The following is a 20,623-nucleotide window of genomic DNA, read 5'->3' as shown; positions in this document are numbered from 1 at the left end:
AGCTGTTTGTATAATGACGTAGTGCGCGTTATGCACATTCTTCTCTCTCATGCCAAATTCTACCTGGTTCGAGATGGTGCAATTTTGGAGCATGTCAGGAAGCATGTCAGGAAGGTACGATACGCTAAGGAACACTTTGGAGCATTCAAGCGCTCCTCTGGTGCAGATTCGGTACGATATGATATGCTTCAGGAGAGCACTCAAATTCACCTTTTGATTGGTCGCCTTCAGTGTCCGCATACCCCCCCCCCCCCAACAAAGGCCTTAGTGGATGTATGATCATTATCCCACCATAGTCAGGTACCCCTCTTGGCAGGTGGGTTGAGAGGGACATCATGGGGAGAATATCTTGTCCTGGGATGTATGCACCAAGCAGGACTCTATCCCCTGATCTGTGTAGCAGTACAAAGCCAGAAATGACTTGATAGCTGTTGATATGTTTTGATGTTGACTGTGCTGCTTTGTGAACGTGATTTTCTTCTGTCTAAAGTCTGTCTTTTTCTGTTCATCCCTCCAGCTCTCACAGGATAGGAAGCCTGCCATCGGTGCCGACACGCGCCCCTTCGTCTCCAACCTCCTCCAGCGGGCCATACGGTCCGCCGGGGCGCAGCCAGTCACCAGCGAGGAGCGGCTGATCAACGACGTGCGGGCAAGCCGCGAGCTGGGCGACGCCTGCGACAAACAGGTAAAGAGCGCCATCAAGCAGCGGCTACGCCAGGATCCGGACTACGACGCCCAGAAGTTCCCCAACACGGAGAAGTACTTCCAGAAACAATGAGTGTGCCCTGGCCGTTTAACATAGGAGTACTTCGAACATATAAACAGACATTATCTGCGACCTCATTGAGCCAGTGTGTAGCTTGAGGTCTAAAATATTTACGATGGACGAAAGATTATAAGATGTATCGTAATCTTCGGACACTTGAAATCACCTGTTGTGTGGCTGCATAGCCATAGCTACCCCTGTTGACTGGAGTCCACCATGCTACATGTGCTTTACCACTACAGTAATTAGCCCTGGATCTTAAATGTTTTGTTTGAAAGCTTGAAAAGAAAATGAGAGTTGCCTTGGGATATTGGATGTTCTTATGACCATTTACTTCAGCTTTTCCCTCGTTACCGAGACTCCTGTATGGAAGATACACCTCTCCGTCAAACCAAGACACAAACAAGCGCAAACGCAAGCAAGCAAATCGCCTCAAAATTGGCCCAAAGCGGAGAAATTTGACCATGGCCAAAATGATCAACATTAATGACCATTTTGATGGTCTAACAGACAGAGAAGACAAACAAGGTGCAATGATGAGTGTTTGCCTCATGGCGGTCAAAAAGGTGTGTCTGGTAAAGAAAGTCGAGTCACAATATTGATCTCACTCCTGTTTAATCATTCTCCAGGGGGTAAAACATGATCAAAAAAGCATGAAATCAAAAATCAAAAAATTCTGTCAAATGTATGAAGGATTCAATGTCTTTCACGTTTGATATCTGTCTACATCGTACGTTTAAAAAAAAAACTTGTTTCATTTCCATTCTGCAATTTGCATAATGGGTTTTCCGCTCGAACTACACTCAAAAGTCTGAAAGGAAAGACAGTGGCTTCATCTCTCCAAAATTTCATGTGTTTTCTGAATATATCTATCAGTATCTTTGGCATGACTGTTTGAATTGATTAGGCTTGGGCTTTTCTACTTTATCGACATTAGAGGCCTATAGGTTGCTTGACAAGCACAAAAGCACTTCAGTTTCACATTTGCACTCTAGTGGGAAATAGACTCACAGGAATGCACATTTGCAATCCATTAACACCTGCATACTCTGATTGGGTTCTGAATTATGTCAAATAAAGAAGCTTAACAAACAAACAAACATGTACATAAAAGGTAGCCTGCTGGTTGAGGAAGTATGGTAGGAAATGAAAAATATGTTTCTGTTGCTATGTGTTACACTGCAACATTTTATTTTGTTTCCATATTCCTCAGATAAAGATACATTTGTGTAAGTACAGTACAGTTTGCAAAAAGGAACTGAACAGTGGTGCAAATGGTCATTTTAAAGGTAGTGTTTGGCCACTGAAGGGAAAAGAAGAAATCTAGGAATAAGATGGAAGCACCTTTCATAAGAGTGTTCCTTTCATAAGAGCAGGCCCCTTTGAATATTAACATTGCACATAGTACGGAGAATGGATGAGCAACTACAGAACTGATGAATTCAGTGTTTTAAACCTCAGAATCCTGAGATTAATTAAGGTATACTGCGTGCTGAATAATACTGATATCTACTCATATTTCTAATCATGCGATGCAGTGAGATAAAGCTAGAGTGGTTGAACATAGTCTTTTGTCCACTCTCTCGTTTTACATGTTCATCAGTCTTATCCTGTTGTTTCTGGCCTCTTAGTCCCCCATGAGGATCTGAACAATTGCTAATAATTGTTAAACACACAGGTTTGTGCTTGAGCTAGATAGTGTCCTACGTTTTCCATCCCACCTGCACATGAGCAGCAGATTGACTCCAGAGGGCGCCCTATCTGGGATCCACAGCTCGGTGCCCGTCTAAAAATGGCAGTCGGATATTTTTCTTTTTCCCTTTGTGAGTGACGCGTTTTCCACACTTGGCCCGGTTTAAAATCACTTCACATGTTCGTTCATGCCAATGCACACTTCACGTGTAAAAAAAAAGGAGAATAGAAATTGAGAAAATATTGAAAAGAAACAGAGAATATGGATATGATTTTAATGTTACTTCATGCCATTTCCATGCAGCATGAAAAGCACAAATGTATCTACACCTCAAAATCTTCCATGTTTGGGGGTATTTGAGCCTCTGCAGTCTCCCTATGAATAGCATGCATGCAGCCTGAAATGCTTGTCACGTGATTTATATGCATATGACCACTCTGCAGGGGGTTGGTCACTCCTTTCTTTTGAGCCATAGAGGTATGAATGCTTGATACATCATCAGTGTGTGGGTGTGGTGCTTTCAGAATGTGACCTCCATTTCTAGATACAATTTGCAGATCAGTGAGAGAGAGTAATGTACTGACAGAGGATCTAAAGTTCACTTGAATGCATCCATGACTGACTATTAAAGTATCTCACATTCTTTGAGCAACTTTTCATCCTCATTTTCTCCCTTTTTGATTAGATCTTCGGTGTGCAGATGTTTACCACAAACTTTCAGGTTTAGTTTAATAGCTCATGTTTCCCAGGTGATTCGTACAATTAACTACCTATATGCACATGGCTCAAGATCTCTACACTCATTTGTATCAAACTCTATCGAATGACAGGGTAATGATTGAGAGCTGGACCAACATGTTTTGTGTCAATGAGCAGGGTGGAGAAAGAACAAGAAGATGAAGTTGCAATGCAGAAAGTCGCAACAATGTCAAATTATGGGGAAAACTGATAGAACTTCTATGCATTTGCCATCCATAAATGTGATGCCAATGTGTATGTCATGTGATTTAGATGCACCTGTAATTGGTAAACAAACCTACAAGGACTCGTAAGTGAGCCTGTACTCTGTGGATCTTTTTTTTTTCTAGCATGGATGTGTATGCAGGGGCGGATCCAGATACTGGTATTCCATAAAAGGGGGGGGGGGGATGTGCATGCTCCCCTCCATTTTTGTTTCTTTTGTTTTAAAAAAAAAATGAAGGGGGTGCACTTGGCGTGCCCCCCCCCCCCCCCCCCCCCCCCCATGGATCCGCCACTGGTATGTGTGGGACAACCTAGTGCATGTGTGGATTCTCTCCTTAAGATTTCAAATGACTATGAATATCTATCATGCATTGATACAGTAGGCTATTGATGTATGAAATAGAACCTTTTATTAAACAGTCCTCATTCTCTATGTTAAATCCATTTTGCACATGTTGAAAGGATTTGAAACGAGAAGTGAAACTGTCTTGTGCCCCAAACCACACCCAGTCGAGCTGTTATGTGCCCAATTCACTTGATAACATGCCAGTCGATCCGGAGAGAACACTTTCGAAGCATTGTTTTTGTTTTTTTTTTTCTGGAGGGGATTTTAGTTTCTATGTGACTGGCAAGAAAGGGATGAATACATTCAGTATTTTTCACAGTTGTATGATCTTTTCCATGGAGAGAGTATGCAGTTTGTTGTACATTGTTTACACCTAGGCTATACACAAAGAATTCATTCGGGATGGCAGAGATCATGTAGATTTTGGAAAAAGGACCTGGGCTTCACGTCTGCATAAGCCTACTGGTTTATATCCCGGTACGGGAGATTGATCATTATTGTACGTACGCTTAGAGACAGGCTCTGAAGTGGGGACTGTGCTTGAGCGCGCAGCTTTGAACATGAGCAGGTCAGTATGATTGTGTTATAATATATTGCATTCTGGCCGTTCCCTGGTGACCATGTGTTACATGCATTCTCTTGTACGCGCGCGTCATGTATCTGTGTGAGCTCTTGAAGGACGTTCTTGGGTGTGATCTCTCTCAGACGATGAGAGATTTGCATATTTCCCCCTATAATTAAAAGACATCTGTTTTTCAAACCAGTGATCTAGTTAAGGACTGTATCAACAGCATAACAATTGCAGCTTACTTTCACTGCACAGATGTAGGCGAAAAGAAACTCTGCCCACCAGCTCTCCATGATCAGGCGATTGTTTGGATGCGTTGCCCTGCAAGATGTCTGTTGTAGGAAGAGCTGCGCATGTGTTGATAAAGACAACCAAACAAATTTCTGTTTTTTTCTGTTTCCTTGACGCGGGCAATGACTTCGGCGTACTCAAGTGGTCCAGTGTTTATCGATTCAATATAAATTGATGAGGGAGGTGCTTGTGTGGAAAAACAAAATGCAGTACATACTTCCTGTATCAGCTTCAGATCTGGACTACATTTCATTGTAAACAGGCCTTGTAGAATTCCAAAGAAGGAAATGATTGGCTTGACTTGATGTTTTACAGTGAGCAGGAATAGCGTGAAAGAGAAAATATAGAATGTATGAAATGCATTGTTTTATGCAGCAGATGACATGCAGGTATGAGTATTTTCTTTATCTAGCGACTGGCATCAAGTGAGTTAAGCAGGCCAACTGTGTGTCGTTTCCAATACCAACAATGAATGTCAATATTAAATCATTACAATGTACTTGTGACATTATTCCGCTATCATTATAGGCCTATTTGAGATTTCTTCTCGTGATTCTTTGCTCCAAATCTTGAAGGAGATCGAAGGAGGAGGAGCTTGATGTAATTTTCAGTGTACTGGCATAAAGTTTGATTTGTCGATAGCTGTACACACAGCTGAAGCAGATAATAACTCTTATCATTCTTTCGATGCAGAATAAATTTGTTCATATTCCATTTTTGTCTATATCAGCTTGCTGTTTTTCACGTCTGAGTTTTATTGCATGTTTACCGTTTGACATAATAATGCGTTCGAACTTTTATGTGCAATGAATAAAGGGGTTTTCGTACATGTTTTTTGTCCCCGCTGAACGAGTTCGAGCAGGGGACTATGAAACGGCCTCCGTACGTGTGTGTGTTCGTGTGTCCGTCTGCCCGTGTGTCAGTGTGTCCGTGTGTGCGTCCGTGTGTGATCAAAATCTTCAATTTGCTACTTCTCTGTCATTTATGAGCCAATTTTGATTCTGTTTGCTTTATATGATAGCACTACATGGGAGCTTTGAAACTTCAACACAGAATTTCTGTTGTGACCTTTGACCTTCACCTTGGACCTATATTGTACATTTTGCTACAAAATGCTACTCCTTCGCCATTTCTGACCCGATTTCGATTCCGTTTGCTTTATGTGATGGCACTAGTTGAGGGCTTCAAAACTTCTACACAGAATTTTGACCTTTGACTTCTTTGACCTTTGACCTTGATTTTTGACCTGTATTGTACATTTTGCTACAAAATGCTACTCCTTCGCCATTTCTAACCTGATTTCGATTCTGTTTGCTTTATGTGATGGCACTAGGTGAGGGCTTCAAAATTTGTTCACAGAATTTTGACCTTTGACTTCTTTGACCTTTGACCTTGATTTTTGACCTATATTGTACATTGGCTACAAAATGCTACTCCGCCATTTCTAACATGATTTCGATTCCGTTTGCTTTATGCGATGGCGCTAGGTGAGGGCTTCAAAGCTTGTCACAGAATTTTGACCTTTGACTTCTTTGACCTTTGACCCTGATTTTTGACCTATATTGTACATTTTGCTACAAAATGCTACTCCTTCGCCATTTCTAACCCGATTTCGATTCCATTTGCTTTATGTGATGGCACCAGGTGAGGGCTTCAAAACTTCTACACAGAATTTTGACCTTTGACTTCTTTGATCTTTGACCTTGATTTTTGACCTGTATTGTACATTTTGCTACAAAATGCTACTCCTATGCCATTTCTAACCCGATTTCGATTCCGTTTGCTTTATGTGATGGCACTAGGTGAGGGCTTCAAAACTTCGACACAGAATTTTGACCTTTGACCTTGATTTTTTTACCTATATTGTACAATGGCTACAAAATGCTACTCCTTTGCCATTTCTAAACCGATTTCGATTCCGTTTGCTTTATGTGATGGCACTAGGTGAGGGCTTCAGAACTTCTACACAGAATTTTGACCTTTGACCCTGATTTTTGACCTGTATTGTACATTTTGCTACAAAATGCTACTTCCGGAGGGGACATATATTACGCACCGCGTAATTTCTACTTTTTTAATCATTATTTTCAAGGCACAAGTTTCCCCGTATAAGCTAGTATAGTGATTCATACGCACAGCGGTACAATGTGAACGCAACAAGTATACGCCCATACGCCAGAGTCTGAGCAAAATGTAGATTCAGCATTGACGAAGAATGATACCCTGCATTGTTAAATACAAATGCTTTACAAATTTTCACCCTTGTCGTAAGTCATGTACGGAAAATCACACTATTATGTCAGTGTTTAGAAAACAAAAATGTGAAACGGGCCATTCCACATTCTTCATCATAGAAATATCAAATGAAATTTAGATACTAAATCTAGTTCAAATCTGAAATCCACGAAGAATTTATCGCTACTGATTATTGCCAAAACATAATGGGGGGGGGGGGGGGAGGGGGGGGGGCATTACAGAACTGCTGGAGTACCTCGTAATAAGGAAGACCAGACAACCATGACGATTATACCGTGTTGCATTAGGTGTTTCACTATATCAGTTTGCAAACACAGCGAATTCTGAAGATTGTGTGGACCTTTGCAAAATCACCTGGTTATAAGATAGTTTTGTTATATCCGACCTCTTTATAACTAGGTTCCACTATACCACGTGATGATGCAGCCCTCCCATCACTTTATCTCACTGCGCGCGGGGAGAACTAAAATTCATTCTGATAGCTTGGCTTTAATATTCATGATTTAAAGGAAACCAAAACCCAAAGAGCAATGTGGATTGAATGAAAGCAGCAACATTTAGTATAGTAGAACACATCAGTGAAAGTTTGAGGAAAATCAGACAATCGATGCAAAAGTTATTAATTTTAAAGGTTTAGTGTTGTAATGACTGGATAAAATGGACTACAATAGAGTTCATGACGTAATATGTGGAGAACAGTATAAAGAAAATATATAAGGAGAATTCCACACACACACACACACAAATTATGAAAATTACACATTCCATCAACTTGATACTGACATAATATGTTAAGGGTAGTAATCATTCCCCCTGCTTTCTGAAAGCGGTTAGTGAAGTGCTCTTTCATTACGCTAGAAAAGTGAAAGCATGTTGAATTTACTTTCGTTTTACAGCGCTTACCTGCGCCTGGCAGATTGTCGTTCCGGTGTGGGAGCGCGCGTATAGGGTTAACAACATTCTGCCAGGCGCAAGAAATGCTCTAACAACAATCTGCCATGCGCACGACGATATATACGTATGTATATGTATATATATATATATATATATATATATATATATATATATGTGTGTGTGTGTGTGTGTGTGTGTGTGTGTGTGTGTGTGTGTGTGTGTGTGTGTGTGTGTGTTTGTACTGCAAAAACATAGAGTGGAAGGAGAGAAATCCAGTGACATTGAAAGACATGCAGCAAAGAAATGCTTCATCAGCTGAATTTCGACGGTACAGGATGACAGCAGCAAAGTGACGTTCGAATATTTATCATAATTGTTCAGCGTGTATCCGGGTACGACTGTATACTTGGAGATTAATGCCCCTCACTGCCCCTCATTATTCTTTCCTCATTGTCCCTCTTTGAAGCTGCACTGTCCGTGTGAACGCTTGCGAATTAAAATCTCGAGATTTCGGAGCACGATCGCTATCCCGCTATTTCTGATCGTGTGAACGCTTGCGATTTGAAGTGCGATTGTCATCCCGCTATTTTGTACGGGTGAATGCGGTTTTATGTCTGTGCGTTAAAAAAGAGACGATTTATTAACTTGTTAATTGAAACTGCGTTTTTAGTCAATGTTCCATTTTGTTTGTGTGTGTGCTTTGAATAAACTACTCTGTATAGATACATAGTTTGAATATACCAGTAGATTACGATATCTCAGAGGCGTCCATTTTATAACCTGAGCGTGCACATCAGTGGACGTTGGGTAAAGCAGTTGGCATAAATAACACTCATAGAGATCATTTGATCTCTATTTTGAGATACTGTATATACATTTTGTATTTCTCTTACTTCTAATATTATCTTTTTGTGCACATTTCTCATGCTTTCTCTTTCTTAAAAGTGTATACAATGATTCACTGCGTCCTTGCAGACCGAAAGTAATATCACATTTCATCGTTTGATTAAAGTGTAAAACATTCAACGGAAATGGCATAAATGTATAAAAAACCAACCACATGGACTTGCAACAGGAGAACACATGAGCTACTGCCCCGACATGCACAATATTGCTGGCCACGATATGCCGAGCTATAAAACATTAGGAAAAAAAAAAACAGCCATGAAGCATGCAAAATAACGAAAGAACCCCAACCCGCCCGGCCCTTGTCGAAACATTATTATTTACATTGTTCTGAATTCGTTTTTGGGCACCCAGATTAGTGGGCACCCAGATTAGTGGTCACAAGTTCAAATTTGGATGTGAGCATTCGATTTCGTGTTTGAGCATGAATTTCTAAGTTTGTGCATTCAAATTCGTGCGATGGGCTCGGTAAGCACTGAAAAGCACTTTCAATTTCTTTCCAAGCAAGCGATTGTCACAATTGAGCATTCAATTTCGTCATGCACATAATTATACTTATAAATAGGCAAGAGTGATTATGTCCAGCTGGTCATTGAATGTGACTTATACCTTTTATCTTACATTTCATCAGCATGATCAGCATTTCTTTGTCGTTGTTTTTTGAACATCCAGATTGTTTTCTTGTGCTAAACACGTGATGTAAACTTCAATATAAAATCCTCATTTCGTCATGTCATCTCACGGCTGTGTTTATCTCTAATTTACTTTTTATTTTCATTAAGATCATCATAATATTGTGTGTACAACCTTCATTTGACAGCTTTGATCATCGCACAGCTTTCTGATCTTCATCTCATACTCATTTTATTTTGCATCGTCATGCCATTGTGTGATCCACATGTAGACGTTTTTAAAATTCAATTCAAAACGCAGTATACAAGTAATGTACTTTTTCAAGGGACATTGCACAATGCTCCTTTAATGAACTTATTTGCACATATCCGAATTTGAATTCTCGGAAAGAGCTGGCTACAGATGGAGACGAAGTTAAATAACCATTGCCGAAAATACATGCGCATTCGATGAATTAGAATGCGCAAATGCGCAATCGGTTGCCAAATCAGTCAATTTGAAGGAAGAAAAACGATTTTGAATGACCGTTTATTTTGATGCCTGCGCAAATTGGACAAAAATGAATGCTTCTGATATGAAATTGAATGACAAAACAATGAAATTGGCCGAGATAACCTAATACAGATTTTCCCGCCCAATTTCATCAGATTTGCATTCGATTCGATTTAACGATATGCGGTCATTCAAGTTCGAGTGAATTTGAATGATCACCGAGATCGACATTCAAAATGGTTAAATAGTTCATTCAATTTGATTTCATCAGCATGCGATTTCATGAGTTTCTCACACAAGGGTGTAAAAAGGGCATTCTAATTAAAAAATGCATTTGCAACGCACTCAAATTTGCATCAGCACCGCCGTGGAGAGCGTTAAGGAATTCAAATTCATGATAAGGCAAACAATAATTACAAAGTATGGGCAGTCTTATTCGTTGTTGCTTTTATTCTTTGTAGTTACTTAGCTCTTTGAATCTGCAAACTTAATATACCTTAAAATGTGATTTTTTACTCATACTAGCTTACCCCACTTTCAAACACATAACACTTTATTCATACACGATTTTAGCCGCTGCTACACTACAGAGTACTTGCTTGAACATCTCGAATACGGACAGAATTAGTGGATGAAGCATGAACTTGACTACCAGCAAAACTGGCGATTTAACCCTTTGGTGAAAAAGCTCTATCTACAGCTGATCCGATTGCGGCAACTTATGATATGGACACGGGGAACTATAAGGAATGGAATCCAAATGGATCAATATGGATTTTAACAGACCCTAAAATATTCTGGGATATGGCTATTTCCTAAATGTTATATCCATACTGTTAGGGATGTATTGAAAGTGACAGAAAGGTCGACAAGAAAGAAATACATCCAATACAATTAAGATAATTAAAATAAGACTTTGAAATGAAAATGAAATTGTATCATCCAATTGTATGACAGTGGAAAAAAAGGCCCGTAGAAGTTGTGTATGTTCATGGAATTCGCGAAAGTGCGAAGTTGTGTTCCTATAAATGAAACTGAATTTATGGTATTTGGCACGAATTTGAACGTCTATCCAGCTGCCTAGAAATTGAATGGCAACTTTGAGTCGTTAAATTGAATGAATTTCCCTCTATAAATTGAATGAAATAGAGTCTAAAAGGAATGACATGAAACGAATTTGAATGCTCACAGAATAAAAATGAACCGTGGTATCAGATCAGTGTCCAAAATCGCTTGGATTTGAACGCCTTTTCATTAATTCGAATGCAAATCTGATAAAATTGGGCGGGAAAACCTATATTAACACACCAATTCTCTCCCAAATGATTGATGTGACAATTAACTTCCTAACTTTCAAGGTAAGTTTGATGAATAGAGATATCAAACAGACAGGAGGATATACGGCTTTCGATATGGGACATTAGCTGTTGATAAATATACGGAAGTTAAAAATATCTTATGTGCTTTCATGAAACGGTGCTGATGGTCACATACAGACACGTGGTATTTAGGCTTACTTAAAAGTTGATGATGTCGTCACCTCATCACCACTCAAGTCGGTTTGCACTCAAATTAATATCATACACGGCTTGACATTGGCAGTGACCAGGTGGCCAGGGGTCCACTAAAAATTGATGTAGGGCCACCAAATGTATCTTTCTGTGGCCCGATCGGCAACTGAGATTTAAAATGGATGGTAATGAGTCCGCGCGTTTGTTTGTTTGTTTGTTCGTTGTTGGTGTTTTTTTTTTTTTTTTTTGGGGGGGGGGGGGGGGGGGTCACAGCATTTCTTCTTCAAGCCGCTAAAATTTCAGATTTAAATATTTTAGTATAGCCCTAGTGGCCCCGACGGGCCACCGGAGAAAACATAGTTAATGTTGAGCCCTGTCTGATATGATTATAATGTGGTGTTTGTTTTTCTTGGTTGATTAACACTCTCTTCTCTCTGATTTTTTCGTTATTCATTATGGGTATTACAATAGAATGATTCTCTGATGGGAAGGACTGTTTTTTTTTCAATTTCATTTCATTCAAATGAAATGAAATTTAAATGAATTAAAATTTCATTTCAAGTCAACTTAAAGAAGAAATCCACCCCAAAAATAAATAAACTTCAAAAGAAAGAAATAATATTCCCAATATATTGATACAAAAATGACAAAAATCGGATAAGATATAAGGAAGAAATGACATTTTCTAATTTCATTTTTGTCTGGAAAACATTTCTTGACCAGTCCCTCCTTATGAATATTCAAATGAGAGAGCTGATGATGTCATACCCTCACAATTTTTCATGTATGTTGTATATGAAATTCGGAAAATTTGTTATTTTTAGCTAATACGAGCAAAAGCATGTTCCAAAACTAAGATATATCAGAGTTAACATTTATTCTTTTTTGTTTTGGGTGGTTTAAGTCAAGTTTTGTATTTATACGGCTGAAATATGAGATTTTTGTCATTCTTATATGTGAAATGAATACAAAATTGTGAGAACACATCGTCAACTTGCTGATTTCAAGAAAAGTTTTTCGAAAAGAAAATAAATTTCAAAATGTTTTATATTCCTTATTTCTCATCCAATCTTTGTCATTTCTGTATCGTTCTGTAGGGAATATTTTTATCTTTCTTTTTAAGTTTATTTACTTTTGGGTTGGAAAAAAAGAGAGAAATTCTTCCTGAAGAGCACTTATCAATGGCAAAGTAGGAGCCGGGCAAGAACATAACATGATTAGATATCAACGTTTTGTGAAACCGTATACTTTCTTACCACGTGCTTACAGCCTTTATATGATTTCATTGACACTTTGACCATTATCTTATTTTAATTATTTTACTTTATTTACTAAATCTACAACTTGAACAAGAGTGACCTGCATATGAAATCATCTTCAAGGTTAATTTCCTACCACTCTTCCATTATGATTGAGTTTGCAAAGTGTGTTGAAGGAAAGGAGGATAGCATTTGGGGGCTATGTTTCCACGTTATATTGATTTTGATTTTCCTTCGCTTGTAATACAGCTAACAGCGTAAGAGTAATGTATATATTCACTCCAACTGTAAAATATAATTGATACGAAAAAAAAAAAACAAAACACCCAACAACAAACAAACACGATGCTAAGCACAGAAAAAGAAATCACGTAAAGTTAGGACATAATCACATGACCGGTGACTGCGAAAAGATAATACATAGGACCTCTCCTTTAAGTGCCACATTAAACCACTGTACACATAAAGAGACGCATATACGAAAGTATTTCTTGTTCACTTTCGTCTTCCAATCATATCTCTCCCACTCTCCCTTCGTCTCTCTCTTAATTACCCCCCCCCCCCCCCCTTCCAAATCACTCTCTGTAGATCAGCAGTTATTTCCCTGCTGTGACGTAGAGCCACATGGATTCGATCAATCCGAGAAGCTCATGCACGCCGCATTGGACCGGAAGCTGCATGTTTTGTCAACCCGCTTCGGTTGCTCCTCCTATCCAATGAATAAAAAGTTCACATTTCAGCATCACTCGTCCCACATACCACATTGTTTCCGCCCTACCAATCAGCATTGGAACGCCCGGTGAAAAAAAAAAAACCACACACACACACAGATCTCGTCCACCACTTTCATATAAACATTTGTAATATATCTGATGAGCTCATATTGTGTCCTGATTTGCCTGTGAGAGGTTGTTATTCGATGGTCAGGTGTTAGATATATTAATCTACAACTCGCTTTTGATTCCAGAAGAGCAGGTTGTTGTCTTTTCGATCAGCAACTTCCAGGATATTTCGCTCTCCTAGCGGAACCCTACCACGGACTATCAAGACGCACTCCGAGAAAACTTCGAAGTTTTCGGAACACGGAGACGGATCTACAGACAGCTCAAAATGGTGAGTGTAACGGTCTACATTTCCATGATATGTGCCAGTGGTATATTTGGACTGATGTGGCTGGGATAACTGTACACTGCTTCTGTTACTAAGTATATACCACCACCACTTCCTCTATCTACTCCTCTTCTAATCTATACTTGATACTACTATTATTACCGCTACTAACATACCTCTTTTCATCGTGTTTCTTTTTTCTCTTTTCCTTCCTTCACTTGTTTTCTTCTCCATTCCATCATCACCATCATTATTTTCTACTTCTTGAGGTTGAGAAGTTTCATCCTTTATAGTGTGCACATGCATGCATGAAAGCTACCCAGCGGATACAAGCTTTTATGTTGATTAAATCTCTTAAGAGTTTTCTAAAAGATATATATATTTTTAACCGTTATTTACTACCGATGATTGACGCGTGCGTAAGTATTTCTTTCCCTAAACGTACATAGCATAACCAGCAAAAATTTTCATCTCGTTATATATGTCAGTTTTCTATTTTTAAATCTTAATCAGCAAAGGCTCTCGAGATCTGATCCTATGCCTTTTGTATACGTTATATGTTTGTGAATCCTCCTGCTATATACAGTATTTATACTATACAGGAGAGCATTTGGTTTCGGTTGTCATTATCACGATTATTGAGAACATTCGCCCAACACCGTGTAAACCGAGTATTGAATTTCAACTCAACAAAATTCAGAATCCATTTCTGGGCACGAAAACTTTTCATCGCGTCAAATTCAGTTATTGATGTTTGAAACTGGCTTAACTATTTAATCAGCTAAGCTCTCCAATCCTATACCTTGAGACAACTTTGTTTGTGAAACCTTCATTGGTCCGTCGGTTGAAATAGAGACAACTCATTTACTCTTAGTTGTTTCAGTTTTATGTCTCCACATCAATTATATATTTAAAAAAATGTGTGAATAATATGTACATTATATCTCATGCCAGATGATATATATATATTTAATTATTCAGGTGGAAGAGACCGTTGATATCGATAAGCAAACGCCTGACTTGGACAACGGGCTCTAGACATTTTGACTTGAAACAATTCTCTCTCTCTCTCTCTCTCTCTCTCTCTCTCTCTCTCTTTTAACTGAAGGAACAGAACACACACGTACAGAATGAATAACGGAAAAACTTTCAAGTATTTTCGATGTCATTTGACACAAAGGGGATAAAACAGGACAGAAACGAGAAAAAGGGACCTGAATGAGGGGGAATAGGAAAAGTAAAGAGAAGAGAAGAGATGAGAAGAAAGTTGTATAAAATTGAGAAAATTCACTCAGCAATACACAAAGCAGATAGACAGGCAGAACCCGTTTCTGGGCACTTCATACTTGCACCTGGCATGGCCTATAGTCATGTTAAAGGGATCGTATGGTTTTGGTTGAGACCTAATTTCAGGTTTCTAACAATTTTTGGTGAGATAATGAGAAACCCTTTATGAAATATGAAAGAGCATGTAATTCCATGAGGAATTCAATGTTTATTTGATAAAAATTGGTTTTGAAATGGCTGGGATATGCAAAACAGAGCGATTCTAAGAAGTGTGGGACCCACACTTTATTACAATCGCTTTGTTTTACTTTGTTTTTGGATGATTCAGTCATTCCAAACCCGATTTTCATCAAATAAATTCTGAATTCCTTTTAAAATGGTATGCTGTGTACTATTTCATAGGTGTTTTAATGCTATCTGGCAAAAAGTTGAAAGCCCAATTCTCACCTCCACCAATACTGTACCATCCCTTTAATATGTTCGTACAGCTATACGCGCAGAGTCGGCTTGTTGATTTTCGATATATTACACCCAAAACTATACCCAAATTATTCCAGTGTATATGAAGTTTCAGTGAAAAAAAAATCAATGTTCTGGTCTCCATCTTACCTAAAACTCTCAACACAGTCGTTACAACCGTAATCATCAGCAAAATTTTCATCATCAGGTGGATTTTATGGCTCAGTGCCCAGACGCTATATACATTTGTAGTCAGATAGTTGAGGATGCTTCTTGTAAGTTGGATTGGTTTTTGAAAGACTTTCGAAAAGCCGGTAAGTGTGGTAATGGCGTGAAGACGTGTATGGGGGGGGGGGGGGGGGGGTTGAATTAATTAGTGGTCTTCATCTTTCTTCTTCTTCTTAATCTTCTTCTTCTTCTTCTTCTTCTTCTTCTTCTTCTTCTTCTTCTTCTTCTTCTTCTTCTTCTTCTTAATGCCAATCTAAAACTCCTTCAATCCTGAAAATTCTTTCTGGCAGACATCACTCAACCGGTTTGGTCTTAGTGGCTCGAGTTGAATTTGCTGGTCATGGTGTTAAAAGGAAGGATTTTTCTCTCTGGTCTCTGTCTCTTTATTATCAAATTGTCGGTTTGTCTGTCTGTTCCTCTCCCTTTATTTTTTTTTTTGTTCTGCTAATATAAATCCCAGCCGTATAGGTATATATGCAGTACATCCTTGTTGTTTTTGCTTTTACCATTCATCTGTTCATTGCTTTATCAAGAACTGGTTGCATGCCAGAGAATTAAGTCCTATCTGCAACTGCATGAAGGCGCAGAAATCTTGAATCTTGATTTTCTTTATTTTTCTTTATTGTTTTTTCTCTCCCTTTATTTTTTTTTTTTGTTCTGCTAATATAAATCCCAGCCGTATATATATGCAGTACATCCTTGTTGTTTTTGCTTTTACCATTCATCTGTTCATTGCTTTATCAAGAACTGGTTGCATGCCAGAGAATTAAGTCCTATCTGCAACTGCATGAAGGCGCAGAAATCTTGAATCTTGATTTTCTTTATTTTTCTTTATTGTTTTTTCTCTCCCTTTATTTTTTTTTTGTTCTGCTAATATAAATCCCAGCCGTATATATATGCAGTACATCCTTGTTGTTTTTGCTTTTACCATTCATCTGTTCATTGCTTTATCAAGAACTGGTTGCATGCCAGAGAATTAAGTCCTATCTGCAACTGCATGAAGGCGCAGAAATCTTGAATCTTGATTTTCTTTATTTTTCTTTATTGTTTTTTCTCTCCCTTTATTTTTTTTTTGTTCTGCTAATATAAATCCCAGCCGTATATATATGCAGTACATCCTTGTTGTTTTTGCTTTTACCATTCATCTGTTCATTGCTTTATCAAGAACTGGTTGCATGCCAGAGAATTAAGTCCTATCTGCAACTGCATGAAGGCGCAGAAATCTTGAATCTTGATTTTCTTTATTTTTCTTTATTGTTTTTTTTTTTTAAAATGGCAGCTAAGGAAGCAACGAATGCTTGTAAGTGAGCAATTATGAAGCCGGATGCTTGTTTCGTTTTCTTTCCCCACCCTATCTGGTAGGAATAAAGCATAATTCATAAATTATCATGAAAGTGCCGCTCTGTAATAATCTAATCATAGCTCAATCGACACGTGAGTGTGCGAAAAGCGATAACGTGACTAATTAGGAGCCAATTTGTAGACTCTGCAACGCATGGATCTGAATGATACCATTGGCATTACATAGCCCATCATTTCCCCGATCGAAACAAAATTTGAAGTCTTCGACTAAAGTCCTCGGTAATTTACTATCATGTAAACTGACGCTCGCGGTGAAGCACCCATTCGGGTTGCGATGATAATTATGGAAAGCTGTACAGTCATTATGTGGATGTGGCACAGTATAGACCGAGTGATCTATTTTAGACTCATGAAGTAAGAGGGAGCGGGGGGGGGGGTGGGGGTGGGGGTGGGGGAGGAAGATGGAAACAGAACCCTAGATATTGTCGTGTCCATGACATGGTATTTAAGTCAAAACTAAGTGGGTCTTTGTTACTCCTCACTATCAAGTTCTGGATCTGGATCTGGATCTGGATCTGTTACTCTGAAAAGCTCAGGTTGAGCATCACTCAGAACGTGACTGTGACTGGAGCGTCGTTTAGTCCAAATGCAAATGCTTTTGTAGAGCTGTTTTGAAAGCATTTGTGCTTGTTATTGATGTAAGTTCTTCAGGCAATTTGTTCCACTCTCTTGCCATTTGGGGGAAATATGAGAATAGATGGGGTTGAGAATTCGATCGCGGAATCACCAGTTGTTTAGGTTTACAGCTCCTAGTTCTTATCCGTTTGCTTAATGACAGAGTTCTGGAAACTCAAGAAAGTATTGATGTCTAGGTCGACAAGGTCGTGAATGATTTTGTGGAACATGACGAGGCTATTGAGTTGTCTTCTGTGCTGGAGAAGGGGTAGTTTGAGGTTCCTTAACATAGTAGAAACAGAACTGTGATTACTGAAGTCTCCTGTGATTACTGAAGTTTAAACAGGCAATGCTACTCTGCCTCTGATTACGAATGTATTGTGATTGTCTCACTTGATTGTAACTATACACAGCCCAGTCGCTGTATAGTCCGGGAGCCAGCGGGGGTCAGCCTAGCTGAAAAGGTTACCAATTTTTATGTGTATAGCAATTTAGTACATATGCCCCTGAGTATGGAAATGCACGTCTGGCTGGTCATCAGTGGTGGGTGTGGCCAGGAGGGCCACAAAAAGGACCCCCCCAAAATTAGGCTAGCCTAGCTGGAAAAGTAACCCCATGAAAACAACTGGAACTTGTTCGTTACACTTACAGGATAAATGAATGACCATTGCCAGACGTTTTAAGTGGTGGGGGGTAGCCGCCAGACGCTCTTAAAGGCCCAACTCCAGCTAGGCTAGCCTAGCTGAAAAAGTAACCTCATGAAAACCACTGGAACTTGTTCGTTACACTTACAGGATAAATGAATGACCATTGCCAGACGTTTTAAGTGGTGGGGGGTAGCCGCCAGACGCCCTTAAAGACCCAAATATTTCCAGCTAGGCTAGCCTAGCTGAAAAAGTAACCTCATGAAACCCACTTGAACTTGTTCGTTACACTTACAGGATAAATGAATGACCATTGCCAGACGTTTTAAGTGGTGGGGGGTAGCCGCCAGACGCCCTTAAAGACCAAACTTTTTCCAGCTAGGCTTGCCTAGCTGAACAAATTAGTAACCTTGTGAAACCCACTGGAACTTGTTCTTTACACTTGAAGAGTTTGTTTGCAAAAACCGATAAGTCCATATCTGCCAAATGGAGATATTTGCGATTAAAGGTCCAGAAAAATAAAGAGAATAATAAGAATTTTTTTGCTTCTTTTGACCATAACTTAAAAAATGTACCTTTATGTAGTGACCAATATATCATTTAAAAGGGATTATTTTGTACTTTATGACAGAGACCGTACTTCAAAATCTTCAAAAATGGACTTATCGGTTTTTGCAAACAAACTCTTCACTTACAGGATATATGCATGACCGTTGCCAGACGTTTTAAATGGTGGGGGGGGGGGGGGGGGCAGCCGCCAAACGCCCTCAAAGACCCAATTTTACCAGCTAGACTAGCCTATATATAGCTGGAAAAATAACCTCCTGAAACCCACTGGAACTTGTTCTTGTGATACACTCAAAGGATAATTGAATGATTGTTGCCAGACAATAGCCGCCAGACTCCCCAAAGACCAAACTCTTACCAGCTAGGCTAGCCTAGCTGAAAATTAGGAAAGTAACCCCATGAAACCCACTGGAACTTGTTCTTACACTTACAGAATAAATGCATGACCGTTGTCAGACGCTTTAAGTGGTGGGGCGTAGCCCCCAGACGCTCTCAAAGACCCAATTTTACCAGCTATAAGGTTCACATATTTCAGAAATGATAGCAGTGTAATTCCATAACAATACCGCTTGCTTGCGAGTTCACCTGTCTATAATCTATGCATTGCCTTATTCTTTTGTTCTGCTTCCTTGAGCCCCGACTCATGCATTCTTATGGTGACTCTCCCATGTCATCATCCTTGTTCATTGCAATTTGTTCTATTTTTTGAAAATATTCTTATTCTTCATCCCAATTATCAAAAATTCTGAAACTCTGTCCTCAGTATAAGTAATTCATAGTTGTACAAATGTAAAAATCCGAGAATCACCCGGAGGTCTCCTTTAATGGGGGAGTTTCTTGAGCGCACAGGGAAACATGCTTTGAAATATCAATAGGGCAAGTGTTGAGACGAAATACTGTAGAATAATATATGAGAATATACAGTGCTGTGGTTTTGGTAGAAAAAATAGGGTATCTGTATTTGTCCTCAGTGATAACCAAAAAACTTATTTGGAAAGAATAATAGACATAAAAAAAGAATTGCCCAATCAAACATGTCGGGATCTTTCTCAAACATCAGTGTTCTCATTTTCTTTGCAGTGTAAAACAAAAATGAAAAACAAAAAAACAAAAAACACGGCCGGGTACAGTATCCGGATGGAAATTGGTGGGATGGGCGTAAGCCCGCGGGTATTATAACATACGTTAAAAAAAACAAGACCAAAAACTACTTTCTTTCTGTGCCCTGGGGAGAAATATTCATCAATTGCATTTTGGAAATGTTGAAAATCACAACTTTTGATGAAATTGTGTCCTACAGTATCTCTTCTTATATGAAGGCTTTTTTTTAATAATTAAGTTTCTTTCCTCTATGACCATGATAAAACAAACCCCTGATGATTAAAACAAAAGACAATCAAAACTTGGCAAATGAACTCTTTGGACAGTAGCAAAAGGGAATACATTAACAGTTTTTGCAAACACTATATACAATTGTCTAATGCTCCATCAAGCTCATAAAAAAAATACAATTCTACTGCAACAAGAAATCCATTAAGTAAGACTCGTCCTCGGTGTACATAGCTTAAAATGCCAACTTTTTAAAAATAATGCCCCAGCTCTTAAATTTACTTTAAAAAGGGGAAGTAAAGCTCAAAACCTTTGGCCTATGACTTTTTAGGTACCGTATCACCTTACGGTTGAGGAGATGGGTAAAGAAAAATTATTAACGAAATAAAACTTATAGGAACATGTTTTACATGACCTCACCGTTTTCTTCTCTTAAGAAAGAAA

The 20,623-nt window shown here is 38.9% G+C and overlaps 2 protein-coding genes across 2 annotated transcripts in view; both read left to right on the top strand.

Moving 5' to 3' along the window:
- The window catches only part of LOC139726639 (uncharacterized), an 80,335-nt gene extending 79,456 nt beyond the window's left edge, over positions 1 to 879 (top strand). Inside the window, exon 25 of the mRNA XM_071637629.1 lies at positions 518 to 879. Coding sequence (XP_071493730.1) covers positions 518 to 778 — 261 coding nt within the window. The 3' untranslated portion in view covers positions 779 to 879. The remainder of the gene's footprint in view (positions 1 to 517) is intronic.
- A 351-nt stretch (positions 880 to 1,230) lies between these two features.
- Positions 1,231 to 20,623, top strand: part of LOC139726638 (uncharacterized) — a 38,415-nt gene continuing 19,022 nt past the window's right edge. The window contains exon 1 of the mRNA XM_071637628.1: positions 1,231 to 1,341. Within this exon, the coding sequence (XP_071493729.1) occupies positions 1,231 to 1,341 (111 nt within the window). The remainder of the gene's footprint in view (positions 1,342 to 20,623) is intronic.

This window comes from Diadema antillarum, unplaced genomic scaffold, assembly GCF_040938485.1.
Source record: "Diadema antillarum isolate AM-2024a unplaced genomic scaffold, OU_Dant_1.0 seq00000094_RagTag, whole genome shotgun sequence".
Classification (NCBI taxonomy): Eukaryota; Metazoa; Echinodermata; class Echinoidea; order Diadematoida; family Diadematidae; genus Diadema; species Diadema antillarum.
This window is presented reverse-complemented; position numbering and strand designations above follow the sequence as displayed.